General features: G+C 42.6%; 1 protein-coding gene across 1 annotated transcript; it reads left to right on the top strand.

The window, feature by feature from the left end:
* Nucleotides 1-4: 4 nt before the first annotated feature.
* On the top strand, nt 5-897 carry LOC135535068 (NAD(P)(+)--arginine ADP-ribosyltransferase 2-like; the record flags this gene model as incomplete). The annotated part of the gene is given in 2 exon segments (XM_064961796.1): nt 5-128; nt 131-897. Coding segments are annotated over 2 exon segments (609 nt in total), but the record flags the coding sequence as incomplete, so codon positions are not given.
* Nucleotides 898-15,005: the final 14,108 nt, after the last annotated feature.

Here is a 15,005-nt window from a genome sequence, read left to right as displayed (position 1 = left end):
CAAACAAGCCTGGATGAAGGCAGAAGGATGTGCAACTATTGAGAAAGTGAAGAAACGATTCGACAAGGACAAGTCGAAGTACAATCCTAAAGAACTTCCACATGATCATATCAAGGCAATCTGTGCTTACTCAGGGGTCAAACTAAGATATACCCAGAGTTCAACCAAGCAGTCCGGACCAGTAGAACAGAGTACACAACCTCCTTCCAGTTCCACTCCCTTCATTTCCTCCTGACTGACGCCATTCGCCTCCTGAAACTGAACCAAAAGTCCTGTCACACCACGTATCGAAGAAGCAACATGGAGTTTGTTAGTAAAGTTAACAAAGTAATCAGATTTGGCTTCTTTGCCTCCAGCTCTCTCGACAAGGGAATTAGTACAAAATTTGGAGACAAGTCTTGCTTTGAGATAAAGACATGTTTTGGCGCTGACCTGAAGTCCTTCCCCAATCTGGGGAATCATGAAAAGGAGGTGTTGATTCCACCGTATGAAGTGTTCAGAGTTACTGCTGTGCTGAAGAAAGAGAATTATAAAAACCTTTGGTGTGATGTTGTGTACACACTAAAGAGTATCACCAAGCCCCGGAGTAACCTGAATTGCAAACTTTTTAGGTAAACAATTATTAACTAAGAAAATCTCTTGATCTTGAGTCATTGATTTAAATTATATCCAGGGTAAAACATCCACTCTGCTTATCCTCTTAAAGCCAAACAATGTGTTTTCACTGTCTAAAGATTTTAATGCAGTAAGTTCATTGGTGAATGTTAAATAGAAACCTCATCCTGACCACCAGAAATAGTGATTATTAAGATGTTTGTATTAACCTGTGTATCAGACTCCATAGGAGACTTTAAAGCACTTAAATACCTTCTGCAGCTTGTGGCAAAATGAATAAAGAAAATCATTGAGCTTGACAGCAGTATGTCTCGTCCTTTTAGTTTTCACTTTCACTGTACTACATTTAGACCGTCTGAAGATACAACATTACATGGGCCACTGATTAATATGTAATATAACATGACACGAGTTGAATTGTCCAATAAAGTGATACAGGAAACTACCAACTGGCGGGGAATATTTACTGTCCTGTCTTGCTTTGTGCAGCAAAATTAAACAATAGGTTACAACAAATGATAAAATATCCGAGACATTTTGTCTCCAATAAGAGAGAAATCAGAAAGGACAATAAGAACTGGGTCGAGACCAAGCAAGAAATAAGTCTACAAGTGGTACCTGGCAATACGCTTACTTCAATTAAGTGAATTCTGGACATCTCTTCACAAAGCGTCCCGCCCTGATTGGCCCAAAGGCATGTCACCCATCACCAGCTGATTCTCATTGCAGGTGGGGCCCGCCTCTGCCGTCATTGATTGGCTTCGAATTTTACACTAGGGGCCTCAAGGTTTGCCTTAGTTCTGTTTTCCTTATTCCCTGATAGTTGATTCATTTGTTGGTTGATTGATCAACTGATTGATCAATCACTTGATTAGTGGTATATTGGCTATTGGTTCCTGAATAGAGGGGAAAGATGATGATGAGAATTAAGGGTCTTTCGGTACTAATACGCACGCAAGCACACACGAACACATACCCTTTCTCAGTATCAGCTCAGTATGAAAGAAGTATGAACAAACCATTCTCAAAAGCCATATGGTGTTTCCTGCCTGTGTGGGGGTGTGTGTGTGAGTGTGTGTGGGTGTGTGTGTGTGTGTGTGTGTGTGTGTGTGTGTGTGTGTGTGTGTGTGTGTGTGTGTGTGTGTGTGTGTGTGTGTGTGTGTGTGTGTGTGTGTGTGTGTGTGTGTGTGTGTGTGTGTGTGTCTGTGTGTGTGTGACAGGTACTCTATATAAGTGTCAGTTCTCAGAAGCACTGAGGAGAGACTGTGACTGCCTTGTTGACAGATACAGCATCTTAAAGATGCCTGAATTTCATGCAAAGGTATGTTCTATTCCATACGTGTCTCAGACAGGGTTTACATTGCTTCTCATAGTGCAAATATCTAAAAATGAGCACACTAACTCCAAGTGAAGAAGAGGAACATTTGTTTGTATCCTTTTACACCAGAGATGGACAACCCTCCTCCTTTAGGTAACAACGTGACACTTACAGAACTTACCTGGGCTTTGGGAGAACTACGTGTTGCTATAGCTGAACTATTGCTATTGCTGAACTGGACACCAAAATCGAGAGCACCATTCGAACTGTCTCTTCCCAGGGCCAGAGTATTGTGGACCTTGAGAAAGCCTCGGAATTCAACGCTGGTCGGATCGAAGAGTTAGAGAAGCTATGCACGTCATTGCAAGATAGTGTGCAGAGGCTTTCTGTGAAAGTGGTCGACCTGGAGGGCCGATTCACACGTCATAACCTTCGCATTGTTGATCTGGCAGAGGGGGTGGAGGCTGGCTCTCGCCCCACCGACTTCTTCGCCAAGCTATTGAAGGATGCAATGGGATAGGATGTTTTGGCTTTGGATCCCCAGCTGGACCGTGCACATCGCGCCCTTGTCCCAGTGCCTGGACTGGGCCAACGTCCTCGCCCAGTAATCATCTGTTGTCACAGTTTCAAGACCAAGGATCTTATCCTGCGTGAGGCTGGAATGAGGGGCAACCTGTTACATAAAGGACATCCCTTCCGTGTCTATGAGGATTATACGCCCGATGTGGCAAAGCACTGCGCCGGCTACAGAGATGTCATGACCAAACTCTACAAACTCCATCTTCGCCTTGCAAGACTCAGAATTACCCCGCCTTCCGGTGAGAAGATTTGTCTCTCCTCGGTTTTGGACGCAGAGAAGTTTATCCGGGATTATACGCCAATCCCCCGTACAGGTTAGAGTGCCTTGTCATTGTGTGTTAGGGTCTGCTCATGGACTCGAATCCATGCTATACCATAACAGGTGAAACCATATTAAACGGTCTCAGCAAGGGCTACCGAATATGTAAGACGCGGAGCCGACCAATGGAGGGTGATCAGAGCTCTCATTTAACGTTAATGTCACTTTCATCCCGGCTGTGTTCAGAGCGATGCATATTTGGGAGGCCTTCCAGGTTTGCTCATTGACACTATCGGATGGATATACTTATATTCCCCCTTTATTTTTCAATTCTTACATTATTCTTATTACCATACCATTTATTTATTGCTTGCAGGGGACTTGGGGTGATGGTTGGGAGGGGCAGACACCTGGATAGCAAGTTGATGTTTGTGCCTTTCTGCCTTTGTCATAGCCGTGGGCCGCTCTCCCGACTAGATTCCCACCAGCCCTCTGTGGTGCTGGTGTATGTGTAGGTGTGTGTACATATAATTATTATTTGTACTTTATTATTATTTTCTCTCAGGATTTTAGTATTATGTATGTGTATATTTTAAATTAGTGTAGATTATTATTCTGGGGAATGAATGTTTGTGTATGTAGATGTGTGTGTATATGCATCTATATATATATATATATATATATATATATATATATATATATATATATATATATATATATAAGTGCGCAATGTGTTTAAGTTGCAACTTATTCTGTTTAGCTTTATTAGATGCTACTTGAACACTTTATTTGCGGGAGCCTCCTCAGTTCATATGTTAGTAGAAGTTGTAAGATGGTGAGAGGTGAACGCAGAGTTGGGATTTTATTTTTGTTTTACCTCTTGTTCGAGGTCGCGCCGTGCTTTTTTTGCATCGGCCAGACAATGTGTTTATTATTTTATTTTTATATTTTTTTTCTCGCCTATTTGTGTATGCCTGTTAAAGGTGGGTTGATGGGGGGGTAAACGTTGGGGAAAGTAGGGGAACAGGATGGAGAGTAAAGGTGAATGTCAGGGGGAGGGGTTGGTTGGAAACTGCTCGGGTGTAGGTGCTACATATGCTGATCGTGATGGTTTGGTGCGCTATCTTACCTTTTTATTGAGTTACATGTTACGCAGGCCATCATAGGAACTACAAACGAGAGGGGGGCGGGGCTTACATTCACTTCCTGGAATGTCAAGGGTTTAAACAAACCAATTAAGAGAGGCAAGGTCCTAGCCCACTTGAAAGCACTCTGGTCTGATATTATATTTTTGTAAGAAACCCATCTGAAAAACAACTCTCATAGCAGACTTAACTGTAGGTGGGTGGGGCAAGTGTGTCACTCTAACTTCTCTGCCAAAACGAGAGACACAGCGATTCTGGTACGGAAAGGAATTCCCTTTCTACGTACAGACCAAAAGATTTTAGCAAAAACTCTGGCTAACAGGCTTAGCACTTTAATTGGCAAATTGGCCCATTCGGACCAGACCGGCTTTATCCCTAACAGAATCTCATTCTTCAATCTCAGGCGCCTCTTCAACATGATGTATTCTCAGAGGTTACCTAACGTGGACCTTGCCGTTATATCTCTTGACGCCCAAAAGGCCTTCGGCCCGCTCAACTTGGTCAATCTATTCAAGGTCCTACAGAAATGTAATATTGGAGATGGGTTCAGAAATTGGATCCGGCTTTTATATAGGAACCCCTGTGCTAGAATACTCACTAACCAATCATTGTCGCCCCGATTTAACCTTTACAGAGGGACAAGGAGGGGTTGTGCGCTGTCGTCTATGCTCTTCGCCCTAATTATTGAACCTCTCGCTCAGGCGATCAGATCTCATGAACCAATACACGGCTATAATGCTAAAGATACTCCTCCCACAACTGCTCTACCTATACCAGAACATCCCAGTATTCATACCTAAATCCTTTCATAAACAACTGGACTCAATTATTGATCCATTCATCTGGGATTATAAAACACACAGGAGAGGTAAAAAACACCTCTGTAAATCCAAGATGGAAGGAGGATTGTCTCTCTCAAATGTTATATTTTACTATTGGGCCGCTAACCTCCGCACTGTTGCGTTTTTGCTGGATGACGCTCCTCCCTCATCCAGCTGGCTTAATATGGAGCGGGATGAGTGTCACCCCTTCTCTATTGGCGCTGTGATTTTTGACGCCTGTCAATCTGGAGATGTCACTTTATCGTAACAATCCTATTATACATAGCACAGTCCGAATCGGGAACCAAATTAAAGTCCACTTTGAGCTTAGACCAATGTCATTCATGCTCCCTGTCACCAGGAATCCCTCCTTTGCCCCCTCTAACCTTAATAATACCTTTGAGCGATGGGGAGAGTTGGGGATAAAAACCATATGGGATTTACTGTGTGTGTGTATATATATATATATATATATATATATATATATATATATATATATACATACATACACACACACACACACAAACACACAGTGTACATATACATATATGTTCAATATATTTTCCTTTTCCTACCAGCCCTCCCCTAATTGGAGTAAAATGGACAACAACACTGAGGCTTCAGAGTGAGTAGTAGGGATTTATCTAGGGACACTGACAGATCAATAAGGTTGCATTGCCATACTGACTAATACAACTCACAAGGTCTGAATATCAATCTTCAGTCGTTTGGCCGAAGGTTTCATCGTTTGACTCAGGTCTAGTTGGATTGAGGTAAAAATAATAGCTAATGTTTTAAGCCTTTTGGACAGTTCTCTCTCTAACGGTACATCAACTAGCGAAAGCTTGCGAAGTTAATTTACCTTTGAAACAGGAACAAAACAAAGGTTACAAAACATTTCCACACAAACAACTGCTGTTAGATAGTAATAATAGCCACTTCATAGCTTATTCATTCACCTCAGTCGAGAGGGGATGAAACATTAACTAATGTTACATGGCAGTTACAATACCATGTAACGCTCAATGAGTGAATGGGTGTGGAGTCAGGCGCAGAGAGCAAAGGATGTGGGAAAAAACACGCTTTAATGTCCAAAAACAAAGGAACAAAATAGTTATACCCAACACAGGCGTAACTATAAAACAAAATAGTACCCTTAGGTAAAATACCAGGACAGCGAGAACCCAACAAAACACTAACACCTCTCACAAATACAGAAGAACAAGCCCACACAAACAGAAGCGGCTAAATGAACTTAAATAACCCCACCCTAACAACCAAACAATGAACAGGTGAAACCAATTAGACAAAGCCAAACGAACACGGAACAAAGGATCGGTGGCAGCTAGTAGACCTGCGACGACGACCGCCGAGCGCCACCCGTACAAGAAGGGGAGCCACCTTCGGTAATATTAGTGACATACCAGCTCAGCACTTCAAATGAACATGAGTTTAACTTAACTGAAAAAAACTAAACAGCAGCTACCTTGCCTTCTACATCAGTCAAATAAAGAGTAGCCAGGTTCCATAAAGCTACCTTTTACAACTTGGTGAAAGAACATCACACGTACATATTGCATCATACTCAACTCTCCTGTGCTGGTCCAGCCAGCACAGTCCTACATCCAGTTGGATAAACACTCCAAACAGCCTACCCGACTGCTCAGAGGTGTCCGCATGGTCCTAAAGCACACGTGCCGTATTTTGGAGGGGGGGGGGGTGTATCTTGCTGATTGTCAAATTATAAATATTTAGAGACCCCCACAGTTTGATGTTGTTGCATGTATGAGCCACCCCCACCCCCCTGTGATTTGCATCCTGCATGTAACCAAAGAATCTGCGTGAAATTAAAGAGTAACAGATTATTTGAAGCCATCAAGCCTCACTCTCATTTACAATTTATTTGAATAATGAAACCAGACAGGAAACTCCCTAGCTATGACTTGTTTATTCAGTGTCTGACTGATCAAATAGAGCAAGGCAACCAGTCTGCAAACACAAGAGAAGAGAACAATAGAAGATAAGAACTGTTAACATAGAAAGTGGTGAGTTCAACTAAAACCAAGTTAGGGAACGTTTAACAACAGCAGTTGATGTTGGTTTTGTTAATGTAGCAACAAATGTACTGACAAAAATAGTAATATTATTATTGATAGAAATATTGACTTATATACCTTTAGAAATGAATCCATTTAGAATTCAGTAAACAAAACAAAAATCCATCCACCTTTTTAGTTTTTGTAGTTTTTATCAATTTAAAATATAGTGTTGCCAGTTGGACTGATATTTTGTACCTTGACTTGGGGACACCAGCCGACAACATCCGGTGAAATTGGAGGGCGCAATTCAAATAAATAATTGAAATTTTAAACATTCATGAACATACAAGTGTCTTACATCATTTAAAAGCTTCAATTCTTGTTAATCTAACCGCATTGGGTCGCAGCTACAACATGATTGGTCGTTTTGTTAGATTTCAGTCATCCACTCTTTCAACATTCAGACAAAGGAGTACAAAAAAATAATGCTAAACTTCATCCAAACAAGTCAAACTACGTTTCTAACCAATCCTCAGCTATCCTAAAATGTAAATAAACTATAATATTTCATACGAAAAGAAGTATGTTCAATGGAAAAGTAAAATTAGTAAGCAAAAACTCTAATTTCTTGCTAGTTTTTGAAGAAAACTGTTGACTTCTAGTGGAAGGAATTGGTTTTTCTTTGGAATTGCATAGTTTCCATTATAAGAGCCTGGGACCGGTTGGTTTTTCTTTGGAATTGCAGAGTTTCCATTATAAGAGCCTGGGACCGGTTGGTTTTTCTTTGGAATTGCATAGTTTCCATTATAAGAGCCTGGGACCGGTTGGTTTTTCTTTGGAATTGCATAGTTTCCATTATAAGAGCCTGGGACCGGTTGGTTTTTCTTTGGAATTGCATAAATTCCATTATAAGAGCCTGGGACCGGTTGGTTTTCCTTTGGAATTTCGCCTGCCACATCAGACATTATTTTAACATTTCTAGAAACTTCTAAGTGTTTTCTGAGTAACAGGCAGTTTACATTGGGCACGTCAGTCAGGCGGAAATTCAGGAAAATAGATCCTATCTCTAAGAAGTTTTAAACCTGCTGAACATCCGGTCAGTGCTCTTTGATTGTGTATCCATTGTGAATCAATATCGTCAGTCACAGTTTCTATGTATTTCTCATCTTCAGATATGAGGAAAACAGCGATAATCAGAACTTGTGCTATTGTGGCAGTGATGATCTTGGTGTTGACCTGTGGTATTTACTTTGGACTGTTGAGATATATCCAGTATACAGTGGGCTCCAAAATTACTGGCACCCCTGACTGGCAATGCACAAACAATACTTTAAAAAATATAAACAATATAATTATAGAGAAACTCAAAATACCAACGTGAAAAATACTGTACTTTATTATATATATTTATTATATATTATTAGAAATGTAAAGCCTCATAGTTTGATCATCTATAACTGCATATCTGACCTGGGTTGAAATACTTACAAAATCCTTTCAAATAACTTTAGTGTTTGTTTGTCTGCCTGGAGTGCCAGATGGGTGGGGTTTGCACTTTGGGGACTTTTGTTTTGGTCTGATTGATGTGATCATTAAAAGCTCAAGTTTCTCTACTATCTATTGAGTATATGTGATAAGACAGAATATACATCAAATGAATGCACATAGGAGTAAACAAATGTTGTTCCTAAGATGTACACAGGGAAGTGGTTGGTCTTAGAAAGTAATGTATTTTACCTGTAACTAAATGGTACTTTTACAGAAGCCTTACTCACGGGACGACATGCCTTACTCACTGGACAACATGACTTACTCACTGGACGACATGCCTTACTCACTGGACATGACTTACTCACTGGACGACATGACTTACTCACTGGACGACATGACTTACTCACTGGACGACATGACTTACTCACTGGACGACATGACTTACTCACTGACGACATGCCTTACTCACTGGACGACATGACTTACTCACTGACGACATGCCTTACTCACTGGACGACATGACTTACTCACTGGACGACATGACTTACTCACTGGACGACATGCCTTACTCACTGGACGACATGACTTACTCACTGGACGACATGCCTTACTCACTGGACGACATGACTTACTCACTGGACGACATGCCTTACTCACTGGACGACATGCCTTACTCACTGGACGACATGGCTTACTCACTGGACGACATGACTTACTCACTGGACGACATGCCTTACTCACTGGACGACATGACTTACTCACTGGACGACATGCCTGACTCACTGGACGACATGCCTTACTCACTGGACGACATGCCTTACTCACTGGACGACATGCCTTACTCACTGGACGACATGCCTTACTCACTGGACGACATGCCTTACTCACTGGACGACATGCCTTACTCACTGGACGACATGACTTACTCACTGGACGACATGACTTACTCACTGGACGACATGACTTACTCACTGGACGACATGACTTACTCACTGGACGACATGCCTTACTCACTGGACGACATGCCTTACTCACTGGACGACATGCCTTACTCACTGGACGACATGCCTTACTCACTGGACGACATGCCTTACTCACTGGACGACATGCCTTACTCACTGGACGACATGACTTACTCACTGGACGACATGACTTACTCACTGGACGACATGCCTTACTCACTGGACGACATGCCTTACTCACTGGACGACATGCCTTACTCACTGGACGACATGACTTACTCACTGGACGACATGACTTACTCACTGGACGACATGCCTTACTCACTGGACGACATGACTTACTCACTGGACGACATGACTTACTCACTGGACATGACTGACTCGCTGGACGACATGACTTACTCACTGGACAACATGCCATACTCACTGGACGACATGACTTACTCACTGGACGACATGACTTACTCACTTGACGACATGACTTACTCACTGGACATGACTTACTCACTCACTAATTCAGTTGATTGCAAATGTGATGGCTGCAGAGACTACATGTACAATGACGTGAACACTACCTACCTACGTCAGAAAAACATCTTCCAGGCTGTAATGAGTCCTGGCAGGTTGAAGAGGATGAAGGGAAAGTGGACGTGCTCTGCCAGAAGAGCAGTTCATGGCTATGTACTACACTACACTATACTGTACTATATACTCATACACAAATCAAGAACCCTCCATCTACCAGGACTTCAACAAAAAAGTTTGAGAACGCAGGTGGGTGTGGAACATCATCATTCCAGTATCATTCACAGCACTTCTATCTGACTGTTGCCATTCATACTTTGAAACAGCATTTAAATGTGCAACCAGAGGGGAAACGTTCTCGACCACCGTACCTCCATACACAGAGATGTGTACAGAGCTCTCCGTCGCCCTCCATTTGGCAAATCTGACCATAAGTATATCCTCCTGATTCCTGCTTACATGTAAAAGTGGTCAGACGAAGGAGATGCTGGGAAGAGGGGGAAGGGCAATGCAAGTAGTCTGGGTAGTATGGAGTGGCAGGTGACATAGTGGTTAGTGCATTGGGCTGGTAACCAAAAGGTTACTAGATCAAATCCCTGAGCTGACAAGGTAAAAATCTGTTGTTCTACCCCTGAACAAGGCAGTTAACCTACTGTTCCTAAACCATACTTTTAAATAAGCTTTTGTTCTTAATTGACTTGCCAAGTTAAATAAAGGTTCAAAAATAAACATCTAAAAAAATAATAAAATCAGTAGACCATTTCAGACAGTCTGCAGACAGGAAAGCGGAAGTCTTCTACAAAACAACCTCTATCGGGCTCCAGTTCTGGTAAGTTCACTGTCATTTAATCAAGAAGATGATGGTCACACATCCTCAAAGAGCTGCAAACATATTCACAAATGTGGTTCTGCCTGAACTAAACACACCTTTTCCTGGAAATTTGACAAATAGCAACTAGTGGTCATCCATAACTTTGTTTCGAACTAAGGGACCGTAATCATGACTGACCAGTGACCACACAGTGCAGGGGGAGAGTTTGGGGTCATGAGTACATGTCTGTTAAGGGGACTGTTTATCTCTATAGGGATACCTTATAACAGGGGAAGTCAACCCTGGTCCTGGAGTTCCGCTGGCACTGGATGTTTTTCATTTAACCAACCTGGAATACCAGGTGTGTTGAATTTAGGAAATCACTAAGATGATCAATTAACTAAGTAGCTCAGTGTGGTGCCAAGTTGGGACAAAACCCTGCAGTACCTGGTGCTCTCCTGGAACAGGGTTGCCGACTCGTCGTGTAAAGTGGTGGAGTAAAGCAAACCATTGCATGTGGAATATGAGCTTTCTGACACAAGATCTATGAAATGGATATTGCACAGGAAACCAACTTTGTGGCCTTGTGGTTAGAGTGTCCACCCTGAGACTGAAAGGGAGTTGAGTCTTACCAAAAACTCAGGACAAATGGGACCTGATGCCTCTCTGCTTGGCACTCTGCATTCAAAAGATGGATTGAGGATGTAACGGCATATTTTCCTCTATTCCGTCCAATAAATATGACCACTGCCTTGGTGAGAGAGGGGCTATTTGGGACACACGCTCGCCGCAGGCTTTACTGCACGTCTGTAGAGAGGATGGCAGTGGGGCACTTCGGATAGCAGTGGGGCACTTCGGAGGGCAGTGGGGCACTTCGGAGGGCAGTGGGGCACTTCGGATGACAGTGGGGCACTTCGGATAGCAGTGGGGCACTTCGGATAGCAGTGGGGCACTTCGGATAGCAGTGGGGCACTTCGGATAGCAGTGGGGCACTTCGGAGGGCAGTGGGGCACTTCGGATGGCAGTGGGGCACTTCGGATGGCAGTGGGGCACTTCGGATAGCAGTGGGGCACTTCGGATGACAGTGGGGCACTTCGGATGGCAGTGGGGCACTTCGGATGGCAGTGGGGCACTTCGGATAGCAGTGGGGCACTTCGGATGGCAGTGGGGCACTTCGGATGGCAGTGGTGCACTTCGGATGGCAGTGGGGCACTTCGGATGGCAGTGGGGCACTTCGGATGACATTGGGGCACTTCGGATGGCAGTGGGGCACTTCGGATGGCAGTTGGGCACTTCGGATGGCAGTGGGGCACTTCGGATGGCAGTGGGGCACTTCGGATGGCAGTGGGGCACTTCGGATGACAGTGGGGCACTTCGGATGACAGTGGGGCACTTCGGATGACAGTGGGGCACTTCGGATGACAGTGGGGCACTTCGGATGACAGTGGGGCACTTCGGATGGCAGTGGTGCACTTCGGATGGCAGTGGGGCACTTCGGATGGCAGTGGGGCACTTCGGATGGCAGTGGGGCACTTCGGATGGCAGTGGGGCACTTCGGATGGCAGTGGGGCACTTCGGATGGCAGTGGGGCACTTTGGATGGCAGTGGGGCACTTCGGATGGCAGTGGGGCACTTCGGATTGCAAGTTTACAAACAAAAGGATGCTTCTTCGTTCAAGCATATAAAACGTACAGACTTTCTAATATAAAAGATGGGGGAACGAAAATGTTCCTTATAGTTCCTCTAATTCTAATAACTTATAAGGCAATAAATGAAGGCTATTGTGTGCAGTACATTCAAGAAATCATGAGAGTAAGTGCGAGCAAGTGCGGTCAAAAAACTCTACCGCTCCCCCGTCTAACCAAGACTCCTCCTCGTAGGCCCGACTTCCTCCCTCAAATAACCTTTCCTCCTCCTGTAGCCACCGCACCGGCCGCAATGTGGGTATTCATCTCCAATAATGTCTTCACACTAATAATATAACTAATAATGCTTTGGTTATTGTATACAAATACATCCTGTCCAAGCTTCTTCATGTTACAGAAGACTACTTACATATGAAGGCTACATACATATGCAAATCATAGTTTGTTTAAAGTAGTGTAGAGAGATACTAGTTTGGTAGAATGTATGTTTGGTAGACTCTATGTTAAAGCTGTTTTAGACATATTTGTATAAAAGACAGAACATTCAGAGCTCCATCATGTATGTGTGTGTGTATATTTATATATATATATCTCTGTATATATATTTACATATGAATGTATGTGATGAAATATTAGGTACGTACCTTAATGATTTATGTGATTACCTGATTGAGATATATTCCCTTGTTATTAGTGCACCTTAGTTTTTGGCTCCCCCTGTTGCCCATTGATCGTACTGTGGTAAGTGTGTTATTGATGGGATAAAGGCAGGAAGGCAGGAAGTTGGGCCTTCAGGTGGGAGGGAGTCCTAGCTCGACGTGGGAGAGGTATAGTCTTTTGACCATACATACACACATGAGTGTGCAAAGCTGTCATCAAGGCAAAGGTTGGCTTCTTTGAAGAATCTCAAAAATAAAATATATTTTGATTTGTTTAACACTTTTGTTTGTTACTACATGTACATGATTACGTGTTATTCCGTAGTGTTGATGTCTTCACCATTATTCGTCAATGTAGAAAATAGTACAAATAAAGAATAGGTGGACCCACATTTTTGACTGCTACTGTATATTATTATTTTTACAGGACAAATGTGAGGATGCACGTGCCCCATGACGTTTCTCATGGTACGTTCTGTTTTGTTGTCATGTGCACTAGAATGTGTGTGTGAAAAAGCATTGGGTAACATTACATCTCCTGTCCTCTTTATACCCACCATGTGTAAATCTGGTGTAAATCTATAGAAGATATATTACATGTAATATATATATATATATATATATATATATATATATATATATATTACATCTCATTAAAAAGCAACTTCACTAGTTCTCAGGTTGTTCTCTGATTGGTTTAAAATTGTAAGCAGCCGCAGTAGCACCCCTTAGCAACTAACGTCTCAAATAGGAAGCGAAAAGCTCTGTGGCTAATCTGATCAACACTGTCAGGGTTAGTAGTTCCCTGTGTCTGATGTCAGAGCTCAGTACAGCTCAATCTATCAACCACAACAAGGAGAGAACGGTCTCGTTCCAGGCCAACTATATTGCTGTTGAGCTTGACGCTACGACAAATGAGCATCAAATCGCTATACCATATGATGTGGTTAACAGATATGTTAAACAGTAATCCAGGAGATGTGAGATCTGGCAGGCGACTTCAATATAGTCAGCCTGGAACATGGCCAACATCATAAGTGGGGTTGGAGGAGAGAGAGAGGGAGGGACTTGGTTATGAAGGAAGCTTTCAGCAGCCATCTTGTTGACTGGCAGAGACAACAGAGGCCACCTGGTGGCAGTGAACTGTCATAACATCTACTGTCTATCCACAGGTTAACTGTCAAATCATCTACTGTCTATCCACAGGTTAACTGTCCTAACATCTACTGTCTATCCAGAGGTTAACTGTCCTAACATCTACTGTCTATCCACAGGTTAACTGTCCTAACATCTACTGTCTATCCACAGGTTAACTGTCCTAACATCTACTGTCTATCCACAGGTTAACTGTCCTAACATCTACTGTCTATCTACAGGTTAACTGTCCTAACATCTACTGTCTATCCACAGGTTAACTGTCCTAACATCTACTGTCTATCCACAGGTTAACTGTCATAACATCTACTGTCTATCTACAGGTTAACTGTCATAACATCTACTGTCTATCCACAGGTTAACTGTCATAACATCTACTGTCTATCCACAGGTTAACTGTCAAATCATCTACTGTCTATCCACAGGGTAACTGTCATAACATCTACTGTCTATCCACAGGTTAACTGTCATAACATCTACTGTCTATCCACAGGTTAACTGTCATAACATCTACTGTCTATCCACAGTTAACTGTCATAACATCTACAGTCTATCTACAGGTTAACTGTCAAATCATCTACTGTCTATCTACAGGTTAACTGTCATAACATCAACTGTCTATCCACAGGTTAACTGTCATAACATCTACTGTCTATCCACAGGTTAACTGTCATAACATCTACTGTCTATCCACAGGTTAACTGTCATAACATCTACTGTCTATCCACAGGATAACTGTCCTAACATCTACTGTCTATCCACAGGTTAACTGTCATAACATCTACTGTCTATATGCAGGTTAACTGTCATAACATCTACTGTCTATCCACAGGTTAACTGTCCTAACATCTACTGTCTATCCACAGGTTAACTGTCATAACATCTACTGTCTATCCACAGGTTAACTGTCATAACATCTACTGTCTATCCACAGGTTAACTGTCATAACATCTACTGTCTATCCACAGGTTAACTGTCAT

Source organism: Oncorhynchus masou, unplaced genomic scaffold, assembly GCF_036934945.1.
Source record: "Oncorhynchus masou masou isolate Uvic2021 unplaced genomic scaffold, UVic_Omas_1.1 unplaced_scaffold_4393, whole genome shotgun sequence".
Lineage (NCBI taxonomy): Eukaryota > Metazoa > Chordata > Actinopteri > Salmoniformes > Salmonidae > Oncorhynchus > Oncorhynchus masou.
Note: the sequence above shows the minus strand (reverse complement) of the source record. Positions and strands in the feature narration are given on the sequence as shown.